The sequence below is a fragment of the Zosterops lateralis genome (assembly GCF_965231275.1).
Source record: "Zosterops lateralis genome assembly, chromosome: 11".
Classification (NCBI taxonomy): Eukaryota; Metazoa; Chordata; class Aves; order Passeriformes; family Zosteropidae; genus Zosterops; species Zosterops lateralis.
The window spans coordinates 5,912,894-5,938,606 of NC_139771.1; the positions used below are offsets into that span (position 1 = coordinate 5,912,894).

Below are 25,713 nucleotides of genomic sequence, written 5' to 3' on the forward strand. Positions count from 1 at the left end.
TTCCTTTTCCAGGTTGGAGCAACTCCCAGTAACTCTGAGTGCGGCATGCTGATACCATCTATATCTCTGCATGAAGACTGCAAATTCAGCTTCTGATCCTGAAAAATGATTGGCTACAGACAATTTTGGTGGTATACATCGAGTTCTTCTCAGGTCTCTTTGGTATTCGTTTTATTTGGTCTCACTTGTAAGTCCCATTAAAACCTTTCAAAAGTGTCTTCTCATTTAGTGCTGTCATTTATTTGCTGTTTTCTAGATTTCAGTTCACTAGGATGAGTGACTGCTAACTCTTGGAATTTGTGCATAACCAGGACTGGAGGTTCTCTCCAAGTGTTGTCTGTGTATAAAATTAATGTTTAACCATTACCCATTAGCAGAGGGCTGTGTCCCTAAAGCCCAGTGGGAATGGATGAATTAACTCAAGGAAACCTCAATTTGTGTCACCTTTTCTGGGAGATCAGCACAAAACTGCAGCAGAAATCCCTACTGTAGAATATTATCACCCAGACCTGTCTAGAAGAAGGAGTGGAAGATAAAATGCAGGTAACAAAACACAGGTCTCAGACTGACAGCAGGGGACAAAGGGAGGGCAACATCAATAGATGGAAAAGTGATTTTTGCAGGTCTCCTCAAGCCAAAATTCAGCACCTCACCCATTGTGAGGCAATAAATTGGATGGAGAGATATCTGCAATGGCAAGGGTTAATCCTTCCTAAATAGAAGCAAATCATGTCTTGCTTTACTTCAAACTATCTGCAACAAAGAAATATTTTTTTCCCATTACAGAAAACTGATTAGGCACAAATCAGCCTATTTTTGATTGAAGTCAGCCTCTAATAGAACAGCTAAATGTGTTGGTCTTGTTCACAAATGGCTTTGTGATTTTAGGCTTTTGATCCAAAATATTGTCAGATTGTTATCACAACTGAAATCCTGATTGCATTTCTTTGCTTTTGTGTAGCTATTTGCCCACAAAGAATCCAACTTTATGAAATCTTTGTAGGAGGCTCGTGCAGATTTTGCTTCTAGCAAATCTAAACTGAAGGTTTTAAATCTGAGAGGATTGCTGTTCCCTCTTTCCCCTCCCACCCCACAGCATCTTGCATTGCAGAAACAACACAGAAACTCAGAGTTACAACAAGGGGAAGAAATGAGCCAAGCCCCAGTTTTTAATTTCCAAAGTTATATCACAGCACTTTAGCTGACATTAATTTTTGGCAGCCTGGCAGGATCCTGTGGACATGTGGATTTTTCTTGGAGGTTGTTTTCTCAAGTTACTCTAGGTATGAATGACTTCCCTTGATTAATTTTAGTTTATAAATCTAAATAAATGTAGCCTTGGAACATTTGGTACTTCACAGCACCATTCTCTGGTGAGCAGAAACATCTGATTTCCACCCCCACCCCTGTGCTTGCTACACAGAGTTGTAAAGGATTCCTTGGGAGTGTGGAAATAAACCTGAATAAAGCAGAACTTGAATTGCTTTTTAGGGCATATCATTTTACTGTGGGTCCTGAAAGGCATGGCCAGGAATCTTGTGCAGGGTCTTCCAAGAGGCTGAGAGGAACAGGCAGGATTTCCTGATGAGGAGCACCAGAGACAAAGTGAGGGCATGAACCTGGCCTGTAATCCAGGGAATTTCCCTCATTGCAACAGCAAAGGCTCCATCAGAATTAAAAAAAAAAAAAAAAAAAAAAAAAAAAAAGGGTTCTCAACCTGCTTTAAAATTTGTCATTTTATGTTGAAGACACTGTGAAGTGTTCCCAAGGATTAGCAGCCAGCAATTACTTCCATAAACACCTCAGCTGGTAGGAGACTGAATGGGAATTGGTGCAGGAATGCAGCAGTAAGTAAAACACTCAACATCAGGAATTAATCATTTCAAATACTGAACAAATCAGCAAATAAACACCTCCAACATCTGCCTGCAGACTATCCCTTGCAGCAGGCCCTTCAATTTGGGCTCATCAATCTATTTGATAAAGGTTGGTCTCTCCTCTGTATTGAATCATCAAATGTTTACTGTTCCTCACCTTCCCTCTGTTTTCAGAATTACTCTCGGGAATGAAATGAGAATTTACTGTCAGCTCTGATGTTTAAGTGTATCCTGTTGAGCCTGCTAGGCCTGGCTGGGAGACAGAGAAACAGGGTCTGTTTTATCCCTGCTGAAAACAAGATGAAGAAGGAGGTAAAAATAAATCAACAAAAAAGCCCTCCAAGTGGAGTCTAGTTTGTGTAAAGTCAGCTTGGGAAAAATGGATCTAGTCCATCCTCAGTTAATGAATACCAGCTGAATTAAAACACACCACCCAAAATCCAACCTAGCTCTGGTAATATCTGGCGAGGATGCTAAACCCCCACCCCCCCCACCCCCCAAAAAAACAACCAACAAAAAAACCAACCAACAACAACAACAACAACAACAAAAAAAAACCAAAAACAACAACAAAAAAAAAAAACCACAAAAAACCAAAAAAAAAAAAACCACAAAAAAACCCCAAAAAACCCCCCAAACAAACCCAAAAAACCAACCAAAAAACCACCACCACCACAACAAAAACAAACAAACAAACAAAAAACACAACAAACAAAAAAAACCCCAAACAAACAAAACAAAAAAGCCCACAAAAAAACCTCAGAATTTTGAATTTTTTTTCAGTTTACCACAGGCAGATTTCCTTTGCCAACACAGGTTTGACTAGAACTATAAATGCTGGCATCAAGGAGAACAGAGAGAGGCTCATCCTGCACCTGTTAGGTGCAAGGGTTGATGTGACAGAGAGCTGACAGGGTGAGGCCCCAGCACCCACTCTGGTGACAGGCATCCCTGAAATTCAAAATCCTGAAAACTTTAACCACAGCACAAGCTCCAATGTGTAATGTACAAGCAGGGTACAAAGTTAATTTGAAATCTATCCATGGGCATCTTTCCATTGTTTTCCATGAGAGCTGCTAACCTGTGGCCAGGCAGGGGAAAAGTCCTTGGAGCCAGAGATGACAGGGAGAGGATTGACATGGAAGAAGATCTGGCTGTCTCTGGGACTTTTCCAGCAGAGAATCCTGGATTTTGAAGCCTGTGAGTTCCCAAGTGCATCCCCTGGAGCTGCAGAGCAAAGCCTTGCTGATCACAGCTGCAGCACAGTGTGGAGCTCAGGGAGGATGTGAAGCAAGAACCTGTTTGGGTGCTGTCATTTGCCAAGGAGCAACTGCAGAGATGAAGAAAGAAGAAGTATTTCATTTGGGTTTGGAAACTCAGGGTGAAAACGACTGACCTACAAAAAAATTATAAAGGAGAGGGTTAGATGGAAATAAAAAAAAATCTCTATTCGAAATATTTGATTCAACCTGAAACAAAAGCATTTGTAATAATTTCCCCCTTATCCTCGCCTCTTTTCCAGCTTGTATTTTCAGGCAGGCCCAGCCAGCAATGCCCACACGGGCTGCTTCTGCATCTCCCTGGCGGAACTCAAAGCGCCCACATTGTATCCACACTTCCCAAATGTTCCCCCTCCGTTTATTTTTTTCATCCCGTCTGTCCCCCGGCTCCCCCCGCCGCCCTTTCCAGCTGAAGTTTCTGTCATCTGTTCCCGGCGGCTTCCTTTTTTTAACTCGCGGGGCCTGGGCCATCCCCCGAGCTCGGCAGGTGCGGGGCTGTCCCCGCCCCATGCGGGTCCCCCAGACTTTCCCGGGGGATGTGGGGCTGTCCCCGCCCCATGCGGGTCCCCCAGACTTTCCCGGGGGATGTGGGGCTGTCCCCGCCCCATGCGGGTCCCCCAGACTTTCCCGGGGGATGTGGGGCTTTTCCCGGGGGATGTGGGGCTGTCCCCGCCCCATGCGGGTCCCCCATCCCTGTCCCGGTCTCCATCCCGGCCGGAGGGATGAGGGTCTGTTCCCGCCCCATGTGGGTCCCCATCCCGGCCCGAGGGATGCGGGGCTGTCCCGGCCCGAGGGATATGAGGCTGTCCCCGCCCCATGCGGGTCCCAGGCCGGCCCGAGGGATGCGGGGCTGTCCCCGCCCCATGCGGGCCCCTCTCCCGGCCCGAGGGATGCGGGGCAGGGCCGGGACCCGCCGGGGACGCGGACACTCGGCTGCCAAGCTGCCGGGCTCGGCCCTGCCCGCGGGGCGGGGAGCGCGGCCGGGGGATGCTCGGCGGCGATGCTCGGCGGTGATGCCGGCTGGAGGAGGAGGAGGAAGAGGAGGAGGAGGAGGGGGGAGCTGGCGGGACAGCCTGAGGTGGGCGGAGGGGGGAGGCGGGTGTTAAACCATCGCTCTGGGGAGGGCCGAGCACTCGCAAATCCTGGCTCCAGAGCGCGGGGAGCATCCTACGAGCCACGCCGGGCCGGCAGCAGCGGCAGGGCAGGACGAGGCTTCCCGGCTCCCGGGGATCCCGAGCGCCTCCTCCCCGGCCCGCCGTGCCCTGCCCGCGCCGCCGGAGCCGCAGCATCCGCCCGCAGGCAGCGCCCAGCACCGCCCGGCCCCTGCACAGAGCCCTGGGTGAGTAATCCCGGAGCTGCCCCGCTCCTCCAGGCCGGCACGGCCATCCCAGCCCTGCCGCACAGCCCCGAGCGCTCCCGGGCTCCGGGGTGCGGCACATCCCTGTCCTCTGGCAGGTCAGCCAGCCTGGCATCCTGGCCTGGGGAGCGATTTTTGAAAGGCTTCCCTCTCCGCTGGGAACTTACCTGTCTCCGCTTGGAATAACTCCTTCCCTCCCACAGAACCTTCTCTCTTTCCCCCACCCCGTTATTTCCCTTTCCCCCTGCTTTACAACTTTTCCAGCCTCGTGGAGTTGCCTCCCTCATTTTCACGCCCAGATTTCTGTAGGTAACAAGAAGCCAGTGCCACCCTGGGAGATTTCAGTGCCTGAAGATCAGCACCAGCAAGTGTATTAACACACCTGTGTGTTCTCCTTTTGTTCTCCACTAGGCTGAAAAGTCATGACAGCTGAAAAGACTATTCCTATAATTAATGGCAAGCCAGAGGATGCTTTGGACCCAGAAGCCTCAAGTACCAACCTTGTCCACAGCAACGATAAGAAAGTTCATGAAAGAGGTCACTGGAACAATAAGGTTGAATTTGTGCTTTCTGTGGCAGGGGAGATTATTGGCTTGGGCAACGTCTGGAGATTCCCCTACCTTTGCTACAAGAATGGAGGAGGTAAGATGGCACCACGTGTGGACTTACATGGGAATTAAACTCAGGAATTAAACAGTTCAGAATGAATTGCAGAGATTTATTGCACTAGTAAGAGATCCGTGTTCAGGATTTCAGTGCACGTGCAGACAGGGAAGCATTAAACATCTGACAACTAAGAAAAATCCCTGTGTTTCTCTTTCCTTCCCTCCAAACACTGCGTGGTTTATTTTTACAAGTTTCTGTTGCATTAGTAAATTGACATATATTTTTTTAGTACCATTTTTCGTGCAGGAGAAGGCAGCGTTCTGTTATAGTAGTACACACTGTCTCCTGCATGTGGATACACACCCGGGCACGCTTAGCTAAGTTTGTCTGACACAGAAAAGGAGGCAGCACCTTATTTGTCATAACAGTGTACTTTGGGGAGGATTTTTTTTTTCTAATAGTGCCACAAAGACTAAATTTATTTTCTTTGTCACGTGGAATTTTTTATTATATTTCTTAGTGTTATTTTTTTTTTTTTCTCTCAGAACTTCCCCAGTTCCTACAGCATGGTAGGGGAAGATCCAAAACTGCAGGTTATTTAAAGAAGAGAATCCCTTACAAATATAAAATATGAATGCTATTTGAGAGAGAAAAGGGCAGACTCAACTCCTACAGGAGTATAACATGTGGCATGTATTGGTTAGAGCCAACTATAAACTGTATAAGATAAATGACATTGAGAATAAGCACATAAGATGTGAGTTGGGCAGCAATGAGGAAAGAAAAGTAAATTACAAACTGAGTTTAGAATTCTGTGGACTAGGTTCAACATTCTCCCCACTTAAGGCCTGAGTCAGTGGCAGTGTAAACACAGGGGCTGGAAGAAAAATAGGACGTTCAGGGCTGATAAGCACTGATCTGTTCCTTGATGGGTTTGTTTGCTGTGCCAGATTTCTATTCCTTGTCCCTCCTTATCTGAGCTCAGGGTGGTTTTTAGCCCATTTTGTGTGCTGTTTCTACAACAAAAATCCTGCTGTGCAAGTTGTGTTTGTCATTGGAACTTCCTTTTTTACACCTCTGCATTTTGGCCAAACTTGGGTAACAAGAGTTCAACTCTTTAGAGGAGGCTGCTACCAAACCCTGAATATTCACATGCTGCATATCATATACACAAATGACATGGCCAGAGTGTTCCCAGAGAACTTTTGGCAGAGGAAATGTCAGGAATGTATTTTTGGTGTGTAATTTTTTGGTTTCTACAGCCACCTTTAGGTGCCCCTTTGTAGGTGTGTGCTGCTGGTCAAAAGGTGATGCCGTCATTTCTAAGGCTGTAACATGAGGTAGAAGGAATTTTAATCATTGTTTTGGGTGATTTAATGAAAAAGTAATTACTTTAAATATCGTATTTAATCACCACGGTATTCTTTAAGAAGAGAATAAGTGGGTGTGATTTAATTGGTCTTGTCCTGGCACCATGGGACATTTGCCATTGACCAGTTTTAGTCAATGAAGGCTCAGTCTATGACTCCTGGCTTTGTAACCCCCTGCTGGAATTAGACCAGAGTTTGTTTTTAGTGCTTAAATCTGATGCATCCAACTCCTTGGTGTGTGCTAGGGGAAGACAGTGGTAAATATCTGACCTAGTTGTGAAATAAATTGCTTTTTACAGAGAAGTAGAAGCTGCAGTTTGGAACTTGTGAGGTGTGACCTCTCTGGTGCTTACTCCAAGTCAGAACAGGGAGTGTAGGAATAATCATCCATAATTTGAGGCTGTGGATGTTCAGGTTTGGAGGAAAATAAATTCTTTTTGTGTTTAGAATTAGGTGCTTATTGGAATATTATTTTTTTTGCAAGCTGGGAATCCTGATATTTTCTAATGTTCCTGATGTCTGCCTGTTGGAACAGTGCTGGAGACACAGTCCAAGCTGATAGTTTGGATTTCCACAAGTTGCCAGGTTAAAGTCACTGTGATTGTGTGTATGAGAGGGCCAAGCTGGATTTGATGGTGGCCAGTAAATTACCCAGAGAAGACATGGAAGTGTTCCATCCTTTGTGGAATCCCTGTGGATTGCTTGAAAGGCACCTGGGATTCATCTCCAGGGAAATTTCCTGGTGAGGGGGAAAAGACTCCTGATGATGAAAGAATCTGCCAGTCAGAGCAGGTGGATTTGATTGTCTCAACTTTCTAATCCAGGTGACTAAAACCCAACAGCTATTGCAGGTATGGGTGTGCTGTGTTGGGATTTTGCTGTGCTTCACTACCTGTGCTGTAGTTCACTCTCAGCATCCAACAAAAAATGAAAAATGTTGATGCTTTGCTATTTTCGTAGAATTTCCCATCAATATTTTTGGCCGAAAAGGCCAGGCCCTGCTTTCCTCTCCTTGTAAGTAGTTCTGAAGTTTGTTTCTTCATTCCCTTTTCACAATCCTTATCATCAGGCTCCTATAAATAACATGAGAAGGATTTCTCAGATTTAATATCTATAACCTCTCAGATTTAATATCTGTAACACTTCCTCACCCCTGGAAAAGGCAAGGAAGGTGATGCTGAGCAGAACTTGGAGCTGGGCATGGCTGGGCTCTTCTCTGTGTTTGAGAGACTCCTAAGCTGACTTTTTCCTGAGGAACTTCATTCTGGTCGTTCAGTCCTGCCCCACAGGTTAAATTTGGATATTTGGGGCAGGAGTAAACCCTTCCTGCACTGCACTGATGGCTCCCAGCTGATCTTTCCTTTCGTGGAAAAATCCTCCCTGTTCATTCTAACCACCACCCCTTCAATATTCACCTGCAGGTGCTTTCCTCATCCCCTACGTGGTCTTTTTTATTTGCTGTGGAATACCAGTATTTTTCCTGGAGACAGCCTTGGGGCAGTTTACAAGTGAAGGAGGCATCACCTGCTGGAGGAAAGTTTGCCCTCTCTTTGAAGGTAACAGTTCTGTGTTCTACTTGCAAAAGAAAGCATTCAACTTGAAGTAAAATGAAATAGATTGTATCCAAATTGAAGTTAAAATATACTTAAGAGTAAGCATTTGTTTTTAAATTAAACACAGTCTGAAAAGCAGTTGTTTTCTGTTGTGTCTCACTTTTTGTTTTGCTCCTCCAGGCATTGGCTATGCTACCCAAGTGATAGAGGCACACCTAAATGTATATTACATCATCATTTTAGCGTGGGCTATCTTCTATTTGTTCAACTGCTTCACTACAGAGCTGCCCTGGGCTTCCTGTGGCCACGAATGGAACACAGGTATGACCTCAGCAGAGACTGGCACTGTAAAAATCCTCCCAAGTGATTGATAAACATATTGAAATGTCCTGAACAAAGTGATTGATTAAAAGGTTGAAATGTCCTGGTATAGTCTGTGGAAATTGGCCAATCTCACCCCCCTACAGGAAGAGAAAGGAAACCTGGAGCAAAAACCTGCCTTGGACCTTCCTGGGTTAGGTCATTGTAAAGCATTTACTCCTCTAGAATATAATGTCAGCAGAAAAAGGCGATGGATTTGTTAATTCTGGAAGATCTGGCTAAATCCCAAGCCTCTCATTTGCAATCATGTCTATTCTCCCTGAACACAGTGAGTGAATTCTGCAGCAGAGAATGACCTGATGACAGGTTGCAATCTTGCTCTTTCACTCTAATGAAATCAGGAGGAGTTTGAACAGAGAGGGGGAAAAGCATTAAATGTGGATCTTTGGATTTGCTCTTTTAAATGCCAGATGTTGAGGGATAATGTTCATCAAGCTACTTCTGGAAATTTAGACTCATAAATAATCCTGGCTGCATGTAAAGGAACCTCCTGCATGAAGGATGAGGTGTGTATTCAGAAGGGTTTGCAGGGTAGGGCTCTGCATCTCTCTTCTCACTGATATTTATATCTGCAATTCTCTGCTTTTTCAGTCTGTAGGTCCCAAACATCCATGGGGAGGCTCTCATCCCAGTGCTCTTGTTCCCATATTCCTGAAGTTTTAGCTTTTATCCCATATATACAGTCCAACTTCAAATCAAGTACCCATTACATTGCCTTTCATAGTTTTCACTAACTGGCCAATTAGCGTGTTCTCTGAGCACACCTAAAGCTGCCTGAAGTCTGTCAGGGAGGTAATTTTGGGCCAATGGATGGGATGGGAAGGCTTTGCTATCAATTTTGGCAGCCCTGCAAAGGAGCTTGGCCAGGGTTATAACCACTGCTCAAATGCTCCACAGTGCTGAGCTGCTTTGGCCTTTGTGTTAGAAATAATAATAATAATAATTAATAATAATCCAGAGGAAATATCCACTTGCCTTACCAGGAAAAAGTGGGAGTTTATGGCTGGCCATGTTCCATAAGGCATTTGTGGCCATAAACCATTGGACCAGCAGCTGGAGTAGGAGCACCGTGTCATTCCCAATCCATTGCCTCAGTTTCTTCTGCCTGAGGTGATATTTTTGGCCCTGTGCCTTTTTGGAAGTGTTGTACGAGAGTCCTCATGGGTGTTTTTCTGGGTTATCATAACGTGGGGCTGCAGAAGTAGCAGCTGTGGCATTTGGTGCACCCAGAAAATGTGGTGTGGAATGGGGACTTTCCCAGGTGCAGAAACTGGGACAGGAACAACAACTCTACTTACACATCAGCACAACAAACTCCTTTTTATTTTTCTTCTCTTCCAGAAAACTGCGTGGAATTTCAAAAACTTAACATGAGCAACTGCAGTCAAGTCTCTTTACAAAATGCCACTTCTCCAGTGATGGAATTCTGGGAGTAAGTGCACAAAACCTTTATATTTGATCAGACTATTCATGGATTTGATCATTCACACCTCATAACCCTATAGCATGTAGGGGTGTGAGTTCAGCTGGAAATTTTCTTATCCAGCCACAGCCAGAAGGAGAGTTTTTAACTCTTTTTTTAGAGGCTACAAGGAAAGGAATTCCATATCCTGAAAGGACATGGAACAAAGTGTGCCACTTGCTTGGGAGCTTGGCTCCTGCTGCTGGAGGAAAGAGCCTCGAACCCATACTAATGAGGAGGCAAAGGTGAAAGAAAGAAAATGATTTACAATATTCCTTTTTTTTTTTTTTTTTTTTTCCCCAAATGTTTCTTCCCTTAGGAGTTTGAGAGCTGCACCCTCATCCTTGTTTCAGCTAACTAATACTCTGGCTTCTGGCTCTCATGATTTTTTAAAAGGACTTGTGTAAGTGTTAGTTATTCAGCTAGAATAACAGGAGACTTTAACTCTCTCCTGTCCCCCGACTCTGATTTCTAGTTAGACTAAGGGAAGAAAATCACATGCCTGCAAAAGATGATCTGCTTTTGTGGTGACATATTTTTTCCTGGCTATAAATATTTAATCAATGCAGTGTGGCCTCCCATTTGCTCCTTGCAGGGCGTAGTGTGTGTTAAGCCAATCAGAGAAATGGAATGTTACTTTGAATTCTGAGTGATTTCACAATTCCAAGCCTGTTACACAATTTTGGGTCGCTACAATTTTGGGTCACTACGATTTCTTGAGGCCCCATTAATTTTATTTTTAGGACAGAGCCTTATTCTGTGGCTGTTTTGTGTTCAGGACAGCAACAGCTGCACTTTAAAGAACCAGGAACTCCTTGAAGGGAGAAGTCTACACTGACATAATTTCCTTGAATCTTAGGATGTGCCATTGTCTGCCTGAATCTCTTTTTCTTGCTACATCAGTAAACTTCATAAGTTGTTTCAGCAAATAATACTGTTTTATTTAAAAATAAAATACACACCCCCAACTAAATTAAACCTGAACAATATGAGAGATATATGCACCCCTGAGTAAAACTGAAATTTTATTTTCTGTTATATTTTTTAAGAATCTGAAACACTTAACAGCTGAAATCAAAATATATCTACCCACAGATAATATTTCAGAATGAACAAGAGTTTCTCAGGTGGCATCCCTTAATGCTACAGCTGCATGTTATTCTAAATCTCATTTATTTATTATAAATCTCTTATGATGCTTTGGGATAATGAGAATTAAGACTTAGTAGAAAAAATGAACAATGTATTTTCTCAAGTATGAACCAATTTACCCCCTGCATTTATATGATTTTTCAACACTATTCCCAACTCAGCCACTGATGGTAACTCCAGTTACCCAGAGAAGCAGGAAATGTTCAGCTCAAACCTCTGGAGGGCACAGAGTTTTATACTCTTATATTTCTATGGTTTTGTGGGTTTTTGTGAGTGCCCATCTCTGGATTGCCTGAATTCCTGTGTCAGTGTCATTTTGAAGCACATACAAATCCATTTTAAGGACATGCCTTCTCTGAAAATGAAGCTCAACAAGATTCTGTGGGTTTTAAACCCTTCAGTTTTGGCTAAATCAGGAATAAATTATGAAACTAGAAGGGATAATCAGATTTAGCCATTGCTCTGTCTGATTTTACGATCTTGTCTTTAAAAAGCTGAAAATCCACCTTCCAAACCTTTTAAAATCCCAACCACCAAAAGAAGAGGTAAATTAAATAATCTTGTTATTTATTTGAAACATCCTTCTTTATTGTGTCACAGACAAACTTTTTGTAACACTAACAATTTTCTGGCCAAAATAACTTAAGATATAAAACTTATCTACTTTCTCTGTCCAAGCAAAACTGGAGTTGCATAGTTTTGCACTCAGAAAATAAATGTACTTCTCTTCCTGCTAAGGAAGGTGTTTGCCTTGTTTGAAATTTAAGTAGTTATGATGTTGCATGGCTTCAAAATAAAAAAGAAAAACTAGTTTTAAAGTGGAAGAATGATCTTTATTAAAAAATCATGATTGATTTTCCCTTGAAATAACTCACTGGAATTAAGATTACAATTCAATTATATGTCTTAAATATCAAGCATAAAAGCACAGCAGGGTCTTTCTGTGTAAAGAGCAGAGCAGTTAACACAAAGTAAATATTCCTAGAGGAGTTAATTAGTCTGAGAAGTGTTACCAGCAAGGTTATTTCCCTCAGCCAGAGGTGGTGTTCTCCTGATGCTGCTTTATTATTTGGTAAATTCTCCTGCCAGGAGCCAGAAACTCATTGTCAACTTGCTGAGACAAATAGTAAAAAGGGGAGTTGCTGGAGTAGGGAAGGGGGAGGCTCCAGGTTCCTTCAGAACAGCCATTCAGAACTTTCACACTTTGCTCCCTGCAATGCCAGGGCTGCCATTGAAATTCCCCTGGGTTCTGGCCACAGAAAAAAAGCCAATTTATTGTGTGAAGGGTTGGCTGGTGCGGGGGAAAAATGTGGGGGAAAAAAATTGGAGTTTTGTGGGAATTTTTTTTTTTTTTGTTGTTTTTGTTTTTCTTTGTCAATTGAGTTAATCTGTGGATTAGAGTGGTAATTCCTGTGCACAGTGATCCCGTTTGCTTTTTGTGAGCGAGCTTGTTTACATGTGAAACTCAGCCCTGCATTTGTCAAGTGTCAGGCTGATGGTGCACTTTCCTTTCACCTCCACATCCATTGCCACGACCTTTTAGAGTAATCACAAGATCTTCAGATGGTTTTAATTAAACCCAGCCTAGCAAGAAGAGGCTCAGTGATTCCCCAGTGTCTTTGCAGTGCTCTCAAGCCCAGTGCTCCCAGTCTTAGGGCTCCTCATGCTGGGGAGGCTCAGGTTGCTGAGTTTCACACAGGATTTACATTCTCCAAGTGCCAGCAGAGCCTGGGAGCAGGAGGACAAGTTTGATTTGGGTTTAAATGAATACACCAGGCCCAAAACATCTTTATTTCTGGCTTTGGAAAGGAATTTTTTTCTCTCCCAGCTGGTGCTGCTAGTTCTTTTCCCCCAGCTAGGCTGTAAAGCTCAGCCCTTATTTACCCATGACTGGAAGTAAATCCAAATCCTCAGCTGGCTTGAGGATTGCAAACCAGACCTCCAGCCTTTCTGCTGAAATCTTTGTAGCTTTTGCTGCTTCTGCAGCCTTGGCACCTCCTAAAGCTGTGGCTCCAGTCAGGCAGGGACTCAGCCATGGGCTGAGGTGCCAGAGGACACCTGGCAGTGCCATGGAGCTTTTGCAGTTCCCCTTCCCCAGGGGTGCCCAGAGGATGCTGTCCCCTTGCTCCCTGAGCAGAGATAATAGTCTGACTTCTGATCATTCATCCTTCTCTCCCTGCTTCCATAACTGCCTCACACAGAGGGTGAAAGTGGAACTTTTTGTCTTGCATGGATTGTTTCTTTGTTCAAACAAACCAACCAAAAAACGGGTTCAGAGCAATCCTGCAGCAGGTCCTAGGTGCTGTTTTCCTTCTGGTACACTTCAAAGAAGCTCATTAAACTTCAAAACTTTAGAAGTTTTGGACAGTTTGGACTGGCAGTTTGGACACTCTTTTCTTCTTTTCCTGCTTAGAAATATCCATCCCTGTTAGTGTTCTAAGGCTTCATTTGAGTGAGCAGACACCACTGACAACTGATCACAATTAGGGGACTAAAGGATTTCTTACTCAAAAAGGCCTTGCAAGCCACAGCCTTGAGAGGTCCCACATTCTGTCTGTACAGTTTCTTAGGGAAGCGGCTAAATTGATAAAAATTCCCTTTTTATTCTTCAAACTCTCTGCTGCTGTGCTCCAAAGAACAGGCAAGAGCCTGAACTTCCACTTTTCCCTTCATACTAGTGCCAGCATTCAGAGCCTTGACCCGTTTTCTCCTGTTTATGGCCTTTCCCTCATGCCAATTGTATAGTTTAAGGATTTTCCAAGCAAAAGCAATAATCACAGTTTCAAGGTGCAGCACATAGAATTTTCAGTGTCCAAACTCCAAATAATTAATAGTGGCAGCTGCTAATTACTGACAAATCAAAGCAGGGTATGGAAAAGAACTGTGGCTGCAGGTGAGGGTGTGTTTGCAGCCTGGGGAGCAGAGGGGAGATGTTTTACTCCATCATTTTTCTGCTTTCCTGGGAGAGGAAACTGCCTGGCAGGTGTGGGGGCTGCAGCCATGCCCCTGTGCTCTTTTGGCTGCTGCTGCAGTCTGTCCCCACGGGCAGGGATTGGAGGCTTCCAGTGCCTGGGAAGGGAGCTGGACAGAAAGAGGAGCCACGGTTTTTGTGGCTGATTCCACCTCAATAGTTTTTTTATTGGCTGTGTAGCAACAACTCAGTGCTGTGTTAAAGGAGGTCTGGTTGTTGGCCTGTCACTCCCTGGAGGGGGTGACACATCCCCAGCCTTTCCAAGCAAAGCCTAGTGAGAAGAAACGTTGGTTTTGTCTGGGCAAAAAGAAGAGGGGCTGTTCTCAGCAAAAAGGAAAAGGCACAAACCCTTTCCTTGCAAAGTCAAAAGAGAGGGGGTTTTTTTCCTGTTTCATTCAGGCTACAGATGAGTGCAGGAGTCACATTGTGGTTAATCCCCAGCACAGTGAAAAGTCAGGGCTGAGCTGAGCCTGCTCCTGCTCAGTGCCCAGGGGATCCAACGGCACCCTGAACCAGCCCCTTTGTGGGTGTCTTGTGTCACATTTTATCTTCTTTTGCCAGAGTTGGGATTAAATGTACCAGACCGTATTTCATGTTTGGACTCAGATGTTTATTAATTCTTATCTATATTTCAGTCTCAAAACCATGAGTTCTACAGCACTTTGAGCTAGCAAACTAAAAATGGAGCCCCATCTCTCTCTCTGCAAGGCCTTTTAAGGATAAACTGTCCAATTATGAAATGACACCTAAATTATTTTTACTTTTAACCCAATAAGCAATCACCCATGGCTGCAATGTGGGTTTTTCTACCCAATTACAAAATCCCACCCAGACCTATGGAGGAGAAGGTGAAAAAGAAGGACTGGCCTCTGCCCTAAATCCTCCATCTTGCTTTATCTATATATTACTGTATTCTAAAGCCTTAAACTCTCAGTTTTCCCCCTGTGATATCACACACTTCTATCCAAACTCCACCCCCACAATCCCAGTGCTGTCACTCAATTTTGGGAGCCTTTTCCACGGCCTCAGGTCAATGCAGTGTTTGCTTGGGGGTCAGTGCCTGTCAGCACAGAGAGTCTGAAATCCTCAGTGTCCAAGGCTCCAAGAGTTCTGTAGGACATTAAAGCTTCCCAGACCCTCCCCTTGCTGCCCAGCTCCTCAGGGGCCACGTGAAAATCACTTTTTTTATTTTAGAGCATCTCAAGCTCTCCATGTGGGTTTGCCTCAAGATCACTGACTTTGCCTGACTTCAGCTGAAAAAAGCAAAAGGGGTGGGTGTCAAAATGCTGCCAATTTCTCCTGTATTGAGGGCTGGACCCCACGCCAGGTCGATGAACTCCTATGGTTTTTGATATTTACATTTCCTATTGTACGTAACACTTTTGCTATGGATGATGAAAAAATGACCTTCAAGTTTGCAAGTTCTCCTGACTTTCTACTACTTTGGGAATTTGTAGCATTTGGTTCATTCCTGTGTTAAAATACAGTCAAGTTTTGGCTTGCAGTGGTTTCAAAACCAGAAATAAATTTTTTGTAGCAAAGGTCATATGTGAGCTACTTAAAATATCCCTTAATTGCACAATTGTTAAAGTTCTAGAAATGCTGTTACTGCTACTGATGGTAGGTAAACATGCACAGAAACTGAGTGAGGTGCTTTAAAACAATGATCTTTAGAAGCTGCTGTCTTAGATGTCCAATTTTGCTGAAAAATGGTAAATCTTTTTTATTTGTAACACTAAGGGCATCTTCATGATATTGGTTAATGTAGGAATGTGTGTTTACAGACTTGTACATTTATATGTGCACTTTTTGCTGCTGTAGGGAAAGAATTACATGAGAAAAGCACATTTTGCTTGAAGGGGTGAAATAGATATAAAGTGAAAGGTCTAAAATAGCAAAACCTCAGTGGGGCCATGGTGGGCTTGGCCAAATCTGCCAGGAGCAGCACGAGCCAAAATAACCAGGAGTGTTCCCTCTGTCTTGGCCAGGGGTTCATTGGTTTCTCACAATTTGTTGGTTTGCTGCGTTTGTTGTGTGGGGTTTTTTAACTTTTATTTTTATTTGTGTATAAAACTCCTCCCTTGAAAGGCCTCCCTTCAGCTGTATCTGGTTTTATGCAATCATAAAACAAACTCACCCCCTTTTCCCTCAATTATTATGTGCAAGTTCATACAACTATCCACACAAACTTTTAAATCTTCTAGAAATCTAAAGATAGGAAGTGTCTGCACAAACTTTTAAATCTGGAAAACTGAAAGTAGGATATTTCTGGTGCCATTTGCTGCCTGAAATAAATTAGTCGCCTCCAGTAACTCCCCACAGGACAAGATGGAATATCCCATCCATGTTTGACAAAGTTGCCCATTCCAGGAATTATTTTTTTCACTGGTTGACCACAGGAAAGAGATGTGCAGGACTGGATGTGCCAATAAATCTCATGGGCTCTTCCAAGGCATATTTTTTCGTACCTCCAAAACCCCTTAAATATCCAAGTAAATGAGAGACTTTTATTTCCAACTGTCCAGGAATGTGCCCATTGCATTTATTCCCTGTCTTGGAATCTGGAATGTGAAGGGCTCTGAAAGGGATTTTAGAGATGCACAAGTACACAAGAAAACATCATTTAACAGGAATCAGATTCCTCTGGTTTTTGGCTATCTCAGCATGGAAATCTCAGATTTCCTTGCAATTCATCAAGCCTCTGTCTATTTTTGCCTCTTGAAAAAATATCATTATAAGGAAAACCTCATGTTTAGACACTTTTTAAGAGTATTCCCCAAATATGGCTTTGTAGATTCAGGGTCTTAACAGAAAGGGTGGCTGCTTGGGATTTTAAATCAAATTAGATGCTCAAAGGAGAGGTGTTTTCTACTGGGCAAAAATTATAGTGAGCACAGGTTGGAAAAACAAAACAACTGTGCTAAAAAACAAACAAACAAACAAACAAACAAAAATCACTGTTTTGCACTATATTCTTACATGGCAGCCGAATTGCTCTGCTATGTCAGGAGGACTTCCTGAGGACACTCATGAAATATTGGAATTTCTGGGAAGGTTCCAGAACGTGAACCAGTGCAGGCCCTGAAACAGCAATGTGGGCACTGCTGTCCTCTGGATACAAAGGGAATAACTGGGATCTCCCCCAAATCCCTCCAACAGCTCTTCTTTCATTATTTCATAGCTGGTCTCCACAGGTTTTTGTTCCTAAATGAAAGATTGGTGACTCTGTTTTACACCACATTGACACAGACTCTGAGATTCAGAAGGCTGAAAATGACTCCTTTATTTTTGGGATGTGTCTCCCTTTTATACCATTTCACACAGACCAATTGGATTGGTGACACACAGACAAACCTCTTCACTCCCATTGGTCAGAGCAGAGGGACAGCAAGGGGAAGTCCCTCCTAGGGAAAGGAATGGAAAACAAAGTTACAACTACAAAACATGTAGAAAATTTCTTGGGAAAAGAATTTTAGAAAACCAAAACATCTCAGGCATGAAACCAGGGCTACAAATTGGTCCAGTAGAATTAATCTGGATGTAATTAATAGTTCTTTAATTTCCAAGTGTTAAAGTAGAGTGATATTTTATAAAGACCCAGGTGCTTCAAATGTGGACAAAGCATTGAGACCTCCCAAAATAACTCCTGTCCATTTGCAGCTTTCTTTTTTCCCTTTTGGGCTGTAAGTTATTCTTTTACTCTTTGTGCTCCTGCTCCTTTCCATGTCTTAGAGGTTTTTTGGTTTTTTTTTGTGATCACAGTTTAGTCCAGGGCCAGTAAGATAAGAAATATGTTGACAGAGGAATTTTTTCAATTTTTAAAATGTTTTTGCCAGTCAGGTAATAGTTTTCTTTTGGCCTGTTCTGTGAGGAAGAGATAAGAGCTTATCACCCTTCATTTGTTACATGAATTTGTAGCCAAAAACTCACTGTGAAGGTCTGTTTTTACAGGATCACGCAGCAGTCCTCAATATTTTGTGCTCAGTAATTCTCATTTGATGAACATTTAATTAATAGTGAAAAGCTGAGTATAACTGGACAGGATTTCTAAAAGGCTCCACACAAATTCTGAGAGGCATCAGCTCGACTTGATTTCTTCTGTGTGCTTTCAGCTCTCAGCTGGTGCTGTGTGCTGAGCTAATTTATACCACTCAAGGTGAATAAAAAGGGAGATTTTTGTGTCTGGATGACTTCTTCAGAGAGGAGAGGAGGGAAATTACAAAAAAAAAAAAAAAAAAGCCTGAAGGAGTTATTGGATATATGGAGAAAAGAAAAGAGACTGTACAGAAGAGGTGAGTGGAACAGCAGCAGAAGTGATTTAACAGGATTAAACCCTTGGGGTTGGTTAAGGAGAAGTTGCCATGACTTCAGTGAAAGAAGGGTAAGGAAAATAGGTCAGGAATGGGATGTTTTGTGTTCATCCCTCATGTGAGAGACACACAGACACAACATGTAAAAATGAAAAAAAATAAACATATATATACACACTACCAGCCAAATAACCTGTACGGACCTTAATGAGACACAAGAAATGTGTCATTCTTTTCAATTTTTTTTTTTTGCAAGCTGTATTAGAAATTTCAGGGAAAAATCTGCAGGGGAAAACCTAATTTCACTTTTTAATTGGCTGTGTGTAGAAATGAGTAATGAACATTCAGCCCTAGCAGGAATTTAAGGAGAAGGAAGCAGGCTGGATGGCAGCAAACGTGGCTCAGCCAGGAATGATTCATTCTGTCATGTGTAATTCACCCTGGATCTTCTGGAAGGAGTAAATATTTCAGAATAATGCCATAGCTGAGGGATCCTTGCTAATGTGACCACTGGGAATTGTCTGTCTGCTGCTTTGAGAAACAAGCCAAGTATGGAATCAAGTGGATTTCCAGAAATGAAGTCTTACACTTCAAAGAATTCCCAATAAATTTCTCTCAATCTGTAACCCAAAGATTATCTTGTAAAAGCTGAACTACTTCTTTCTAATCCTTGAGCACTGGTGGTTGGGGAGTACATGTGGATATCCAGCAATACCTTTCAAGGACCTTTCTTAGCTCTTTTAGAAACTTATGGGTATATTTCCTATTTTAGAGTTTCCATGAATCCTCCAAAAGAAAGGTTTGGACAGAGCCTGGAGCTCTTGTTCTGGATATTCCAGAAAAGCCAAAGTGTCAGCTCATGCTGACTAACAGGGAGAGTTTGGCATCCAGATTCTCTCTCTCTCGATTTGAAACACTTTTAGTGACTAAATCTGCAAAAAATCGCCTGGGATTTGTTTGGCTTTGCAGTTGTACTCTGCTTGTTCTGGAGGTGTTTCAGTGATTACCACACCCCTGCCCTGGGAAAACACCTGGCACAACCAGCCTGTGTTTAGCTTCCCAAATATCAGACTCTAGAGGTGGGGAAAGAAAGTCTGAAAGGAATAATTTCTTTTCCAGGCATTATCTCTGTCAGATATTTGCTCTCTGTAGGGTGTTCATGCTGTCACTGTGTCACTCTTATCCGTGTCACCATCATGTCATTGAGCTCCTCAGGGCAGCAGGACAAAGCAGGGACAAGCAGCACCCAGGGTGTCTCTGCTCCTCTCCTCCCTTCTCTCCTGCTGATCCAGATGGTAGAATTTGGATGGAATTAAGGTCAGAACCAATTTAATGCAGCCTGAGCTGGGTCTGGCTGAGTTCTGGCATTGATTCAGTGCAGGAGAATGTCCAGGCCTGGGCCAGCTCAGGGAGCACCTGGAGCTGCTGGAGAGAGCCCAGAGGAGGCTCCAGGATGATCCCAGGGATGGAGCAGCTCAGCTGGGAGGAAAGGCTGGAGAGCTGGGATTGTTCACCTGGACAGGAAAAGATTTGGGCTGAGCTCAGTGTGGCCTTGCAGGGCCTGAAGGGGCTGCAGGGAACATGGAGAGAGACTTTGGACAAGGGCATGGAGTGCCAGGAAAAGTGGGAATAGCTTCAGACTGAAAGAGATCAGGGCTGGATGGGATACTGGGCAGGAATTGTCCCCCATGAGGGTGGCAGGCCCTGGCACAGGGTGCCCAGAGCAGCCGTGGCTGCCCCTGGATCCCTGGCAGTGTCCAAGGCCAGGCTGGATGGGGCTTGGAGCAGCCCGGGACAGTGGAAGTTGTCCCTGCCCAGGGCAGGGGGTGGAACTTGGTGATTTTTAAGGTCCCTTCCAACCTAAATCATTCTATGCTTCTGTGCTCTCTGGGGCTAAAACTCATAAAGGTTATCACTGCTCAAATATGTGTTCTCCTCCTGGAAAAGGGAGAGGTCTCTCACACATTTTTGCTCAAGTCCTTCATCAGAAGTATGTGATCTTCTAACTATTACTTTTTGTTTATGTAATGAAACTTGAAAAGTCTTTAATTTGACAGTTATCTTTTACAGTCCTGTAATGTATAGAAGAGAATATTTAAGTGATAAAGATGAAAAATGTTTCCCAGCTTTGATATTTCCAGGACATAGAATATTCTTTAAGACAATATTGCACCGTTCTTTACCTTTTTCAGTGTCAAAAGATAATGAACCACATGAGAGAAGAGAAATCTTCCAAACCACTAAAAAAACTGCAGCAATGAATTGACTGAAGAATTAACAACATTCTTTTTTAGGTTCATTTTATTGAAGGATAATTTTTCTTTTTACCTTGATCTATACAAAATACGTTTATCTTAAGTAAAAAAAATCCAAGAATTTCACAAAGTAAGCTGGCAGCCTTTTGCTTTCACAGTTTTATATTTAGCATTCAGCATAGATTTTTTTTAAATTTTATCAGTATCATTTTCCAAAGTTATCATATAAGTAGATGAGGCAGTGGAGAATATCTCAAATCTTTACTATCTTGTGTGCTCTGGTTCTTTCAAAACAACTTGTTCCTTCTCAGCTGTTTCTTTTCCACCTTGGAGTGATGCAGTCTGGATGCATGGACCTGCCTCTCCCAAATTAGAGAAATTAGCTCAGATTAGACAGCCCCAGGGAAATGTTTCACCTTCCTGACAGGTGTTTTGGCATGGGAAAGCTCCTGGCACTTCAACATGCACAGGGATCCTGGTGCCTGGAACTGCAATACTGAATTTTCAGCCTTCAATAATACCTGCTCAAGTTTCTGAGCCAGAAACTGGGTATTTGCACAGGATATTTGAGCAACACTTGGATAGGAAATACATTTCTTTTCAATAAATGAAAGAATATTAATTCCATAGAGTGCAATGAAAGAAAGATTTTTAGTTTAGAAAACAAAGATGTGGAGGATGTCTAAAAGATCTCAATCCTTTGACACAGAAATGGAGGATATCTAAAATATCTCAACCCTTTTCTCCTAAACTGATGGGGAGTCTGTGCAGCACTGGCCCCCAGGTGTGTTGTGTTTTTAAAGAGGAGCTCAGTGACAAGGTTCACAAGGCAAATATAGGCTGGGTTTGACAACGGCAGGGATAAAAGTGTACCAAAATATAAAAAAAGAAAGAGTTCTGTGAGGGGCACTGCTCAGAGGCATGATTCTGCTGTCCTTTCAGCCCCTCAGGATGCTCTGAGGGCAGAGTCTGGCCCAAGGGAAAAGGGAACTTTGCCCCCGAGTTCCTGGCTGGGCACATCCCCATGGACAAGGCACCTCAAGAGGCTCCTCTGGTTGGATGATGATTGTTGTTGGGTTTTTTAAAGCCAAGTGCTTTAGAAACTGCTCCAAATTCAAGTGGGAACATGAAGGGACCTTCCTCAAATAGATTGGAGCTGTTCTTCAGCTTCCCAAATGATGAAATCACCCAAGAAGTACCTCAGGATTTTCCTTTCAACAATGTCTTGGCAGCTTTTAATCCTCTTTCTATTCAAGAGCCTGGTCCTGCTCCTCACTTTTTATTAAAGATGCTCTTTCCCAGGAAAACTCAGTGTTCCCATAGCCAGTAAATAGTGTGTAAGCTTCTAGAATGTTTGTTTTCAAATTTGGGTGGAAAGGCTGCTGAAAGTTATCTCCTAACATTCCCTTTTCTGGCAATTCCAACAACAGAGAGGCCCTTCTTCCTCTCAGATGCACTGAGGCACCAAATTTGTGCAACAAATTTCACCAATTGAAATGTGTTTTAGTACTTTCTCAAACAAATCAGTCCCATTTTCAACAGGCGTCTAATACTTGTGGAAATCATCTCCCAGTGGGATTTTATCTGTGTAAATTTGGTGTAAATTTGAGCTCTGATTTCTTCCTGGGTTTATTGTTTCATCTGTACTGAAAATATGCTGAAATGTTTCTTTATGTGTTCCTGACTATCCATTTTTTTTATTTTCTCTTAAATCCACATTTATATTTAGATTCAAGTGAGATTTAGGCCAGGCTTACAAAATGTGTTACTCTTAAGTTTATTACTATAAAGTAGAATTACTATTAAGTAGAATTAACCAACACTGTAGTAATTTTGTCATGATTTTGTAATCAAACCCCAGGCACCCTTTGGACAGGGGCCCAATTATTCCACCCAAATTTATTTTTTATTTGTTAGATTCCTGGAACTTTGGCCACTTTTATTCTGTGTTATTTACAGGAAGAAATGTAAGACTCTTCATTCAGCCAATTTAACTGTGCGTGATCAGAGGTGATGGAATATCCAGGCACAATGTGAGACACCACAAATCCACTCTGGCTGGGGTTTAATATTCTACTTATGAGCAAGAGATGCTTTTAATGAGAATTAATATTTTGCTGCTACTGAATTAAAATCTTGCCCAGGTTTGAATTCACCTTTGATTCCAAACTCTCCATCCCATGACAGTGGAGTTTGTTTCCCTCTATTCTCTACTGAGGAAGCTCAAGTACCACCAATCCCTTGGCCTCTCTCCCGGGCTCTGAGTGGGTTTGAGGGGCTGAAATGTTCAGGATTTTTATACAACAAAACAATTCCCCCCTCAAACAGCTACAACAGCAAAACAACCTCAATACCTACAATAAATACCTTCAAACTCTCATCACTTTCTGTTTGCAATGAGATCCCACAGTAATTAATGATTAGTGCCTTCAGTACAGGACAAATCTTTCTCACAGTGAGGTTTCACACAGCCTGGAGTTGTTGCCAGCAAATTCAGCTTAAAGTCGATTGTACCAAGCAGGGATTTGATGTTCTGGAGTAATTCAAATGATTACCTGCAGTTGTACTGCCAGCTACAGTGGTCTCCCAGCTTCTTGGGCTTTCATCCATCAAGAAATATTTTTGGTAATAATTTCTTCAAAAAAAGAAGTGGAAACAGTGAATTTTAGTGAGGAAGAGTCAAGACATTTCAATGAAATGTCTGTTATTTCTCACTTGATTTAAGGGGGTTTTAAAGATGCTCAGCTTTAACAAGGCTTGATATACAGGATAAAATTACTTATTTCTTTTCACCCGAGTGTGATGCAAAGCAGCTGAGCTATAAATTCAGTCCAGAACTCCTCTTCAAGTGTTTGCTCCTTCAAACCAGAGAGGAGCACACTCAGAGCTGATTTTTTTTGCTTGTTTCTGTATTCTGTGCATGAAGAGTTGAGAAGAACAAGGCAGTGCAGGGCTCTTGCAGGTAAGAGAAGAGGAGGAAGGTCCAGAAGAAGCTACACAACCTTTTTTTGTTGTTGCTTTCCATCATTTATGGCAGCTTTTAGGTAGAAGCTGCACTGCTGAGGAGCAAAGAGCTGACCCCTGAATACACCAACCTCACTTCTCAGATGCCAGGGGACAATCCTATATTTTCAAAATGCTTCCCCTTTTCCTATTATTTCAGTTGAATAATAAAAGAATAGGGGCAGATATGACTGAACTGAGGCTTTGTGAGAAGAATTTCATATTCTGGTTGCTCCCTCCTACCAAAACTTCATCCAGTGCTGCTGTTTCAGATGGTTCCAGCGGCAGCATTTGGGTCTGGCTTTAGGGAGAGCTGTGAGGGATTTCCCCACTGGCCCCTGGGCAGGACTTTCCATTCTTTGAGTACATTTTATGTTATAGTTTAATTATCACTTGTGAGGGAAACACCAACCCTTTGTTCTACCGGAACAAAGGCGATCCAAAGCGATTTCCAGCACTCGAGGGAAATTAAATCCTCATTGTGACAGTTCCCGTTGATTGGCACCACGCGTCTGTTTTAAACAGGACCCGCAGGGATAATTAATTGTGCCGAGCCCATTAATTTGCCATTTGCTCTGTATGACATTTTCCAGAAGCATCAGAGAGCCTTGCGTGGGTAAAGGAGGTCTCTGGAAAGTCTCTCTGCTCTTTGGGACTTTCTGAGCTCTGACTTTCTGCTCCCAGGAACTAGGTGCTTTTCAAAATCTTCCTCTCAAGCCTTCATTAAAAATGATGTTCTGAAGGCAAAGGCAGCTTTTAGTGTGTGAAACATTTCAGTCATGAGAGAGAGAATGTTTATTTATGAAGATGTTTTGTGGAAGAGCAGTGCAGGAGCTGAAGTGACTTGTGCACCCATTTTGGGACAGGAACCTTGCTCATGTTTAGGTTCATGTGTACATAAATAAATCCAAGTAGCCATAAAAAAACCCAATTTGATTAAAACATTGGGAAGTCTTTTCATTATTTTACTGTGAAAATAAAGCTAAATGAAAAGGGTTTCCATTTCACCATTATTGTGGCCCAAACATAAATAACTCAGTTTATTCATGTGTTCAAGATGAATAATTCCATTTTGAACTTGAAAATTTACTATTTTAGAAGGCCTTTTATTATTTATTGCCCTTTTTTATTTATATACATTATATATATAATATAGTTATACACGCCCTAATTTATATATTATTTATTCCTCTTTTATCATATTATGCCCATTTTTGTCCTGGTTCTCTTGCAATTAATTCCTCTTCTAAGAATTCAAGGATTTCATTTGGGTTTTGAATGAGAATTTGTAAAGAGGGTGGACTTCATCCTAGGTAAAAATTCCACATTCATCTGTCAAACATCTTAGAATAACTTAAATTTTAAAGATGTATTCCATCACCTCTCTGTGTAATTATGTCTCAGTGATGCTGTTTGCAGGTATCAATTATGTCCTTCCTCTTCTTGATTAAAATAACCCCTCATTACCAGCCACCTCTCTTCACTGGGTTGCATTTTGATGACAGAACTTCAGGCACTGTGCAGGTCTTGGCTGACTGAGGGTGCTCCATGCTGGATCACTCCTCTCCCAGATCAGCTGGTGGCAGATTTGAAGAATAAAAATTTGAAGAATAAAGATTTAAAGAATAAAGATTTGCAGAATAAACATTTACAGAATAAACATTTGAAGAATCAAGACTTGAAGAATAAAACCAATTCCTGGTTTTATGGGGAGGAAATGTGGATGAGGTGGCAGCAATTTTACATTTCAGCAGAAAATACTCAAAAAGTTTGTGTTGAGTTCCTTCCCTACATTTATTTTGGTCTGGGAAGATTTGTCTTTATTAATTGGGAAATATGGAGATAATTTCTGGGGTTTGGGGTTTTAATTGGGGTTTTTCTTTCCCCTGTTAATTCTGGCATTCCCCAGCTAAGGAGGAAGTTTTAAACGCACATTTTATGGGTGGCTGCATCACTCAGGAACAGCAGCTGCAGCTCTGGAGGTGTGAAACCAGAAAATAGCACTATTTTTTCTTTGTAATTAATTTAATTTTATTCCATTAATGCTTCAATATTTCCATTTTCCCCCCTTGGCTCCAGCTGTTGGCATCCCCAGCCTCCCACTTCATCACTACAGGAATTTCCTTTCATCCTCAC

The 25,713-nt window shown here is 42.6% G+C and overlaps 1 protein-coding gene and 1 long non-coding RNA gene across 3 annotated transcripts in view; both read left to right on the forward strand.

Moving 5' to 3' along the window:
* Positions 1-387: 387 nt before the first annotated feature.
* LOC310913966 lies at positions 388-3,340 on the forward strand. Its single transcript, XR_014590931.1, has 3 exons — positions 388-543; positions 1,749-1,847; positions 2,949-3,340. It is a non-coding gene; the product is annotated as an uncharacterized lncRNA (long non-coding RNA).
* Positions 3,341-4,431: 1,091 nt separating this feature from the next.
* The window catches only part of SLC6A11 (solute carrier family 6 member 11), a 94,060-nt gene continuing 72,778 nt past the window's right edge, over positions 4,432-25,713 (forward strand). The window contains exons 1-5 of one of the 2 annotated variants that reach the window (XM_083869524.1): positions 4,432-4,496; positions 4,926-5,156; positions 7,912-8,046; positions 8,224-8,364; positions 9,766-9,856. In XM_083869524.1, the coding sequence (XP_083725650.1) occupies positions 4,937-5,156; positions 7,912-8,046; positions 8,224-8,364; positions 9,766-9,856 (587 nt within the window). In that variant the 5' untranslated portion in view covers positions 4,432-4,496; positions 4,926-4,936. Of the gene's footprint in view, positions 4,497-4,650; positions 5,157-7,911; positions 8,047-8,223; positions 8,365-9,765; positions 9,857-25,713 lie in introns of those variants that run through there. The other variant, XM_083869525.1, reaches the window with a different exon arrangement.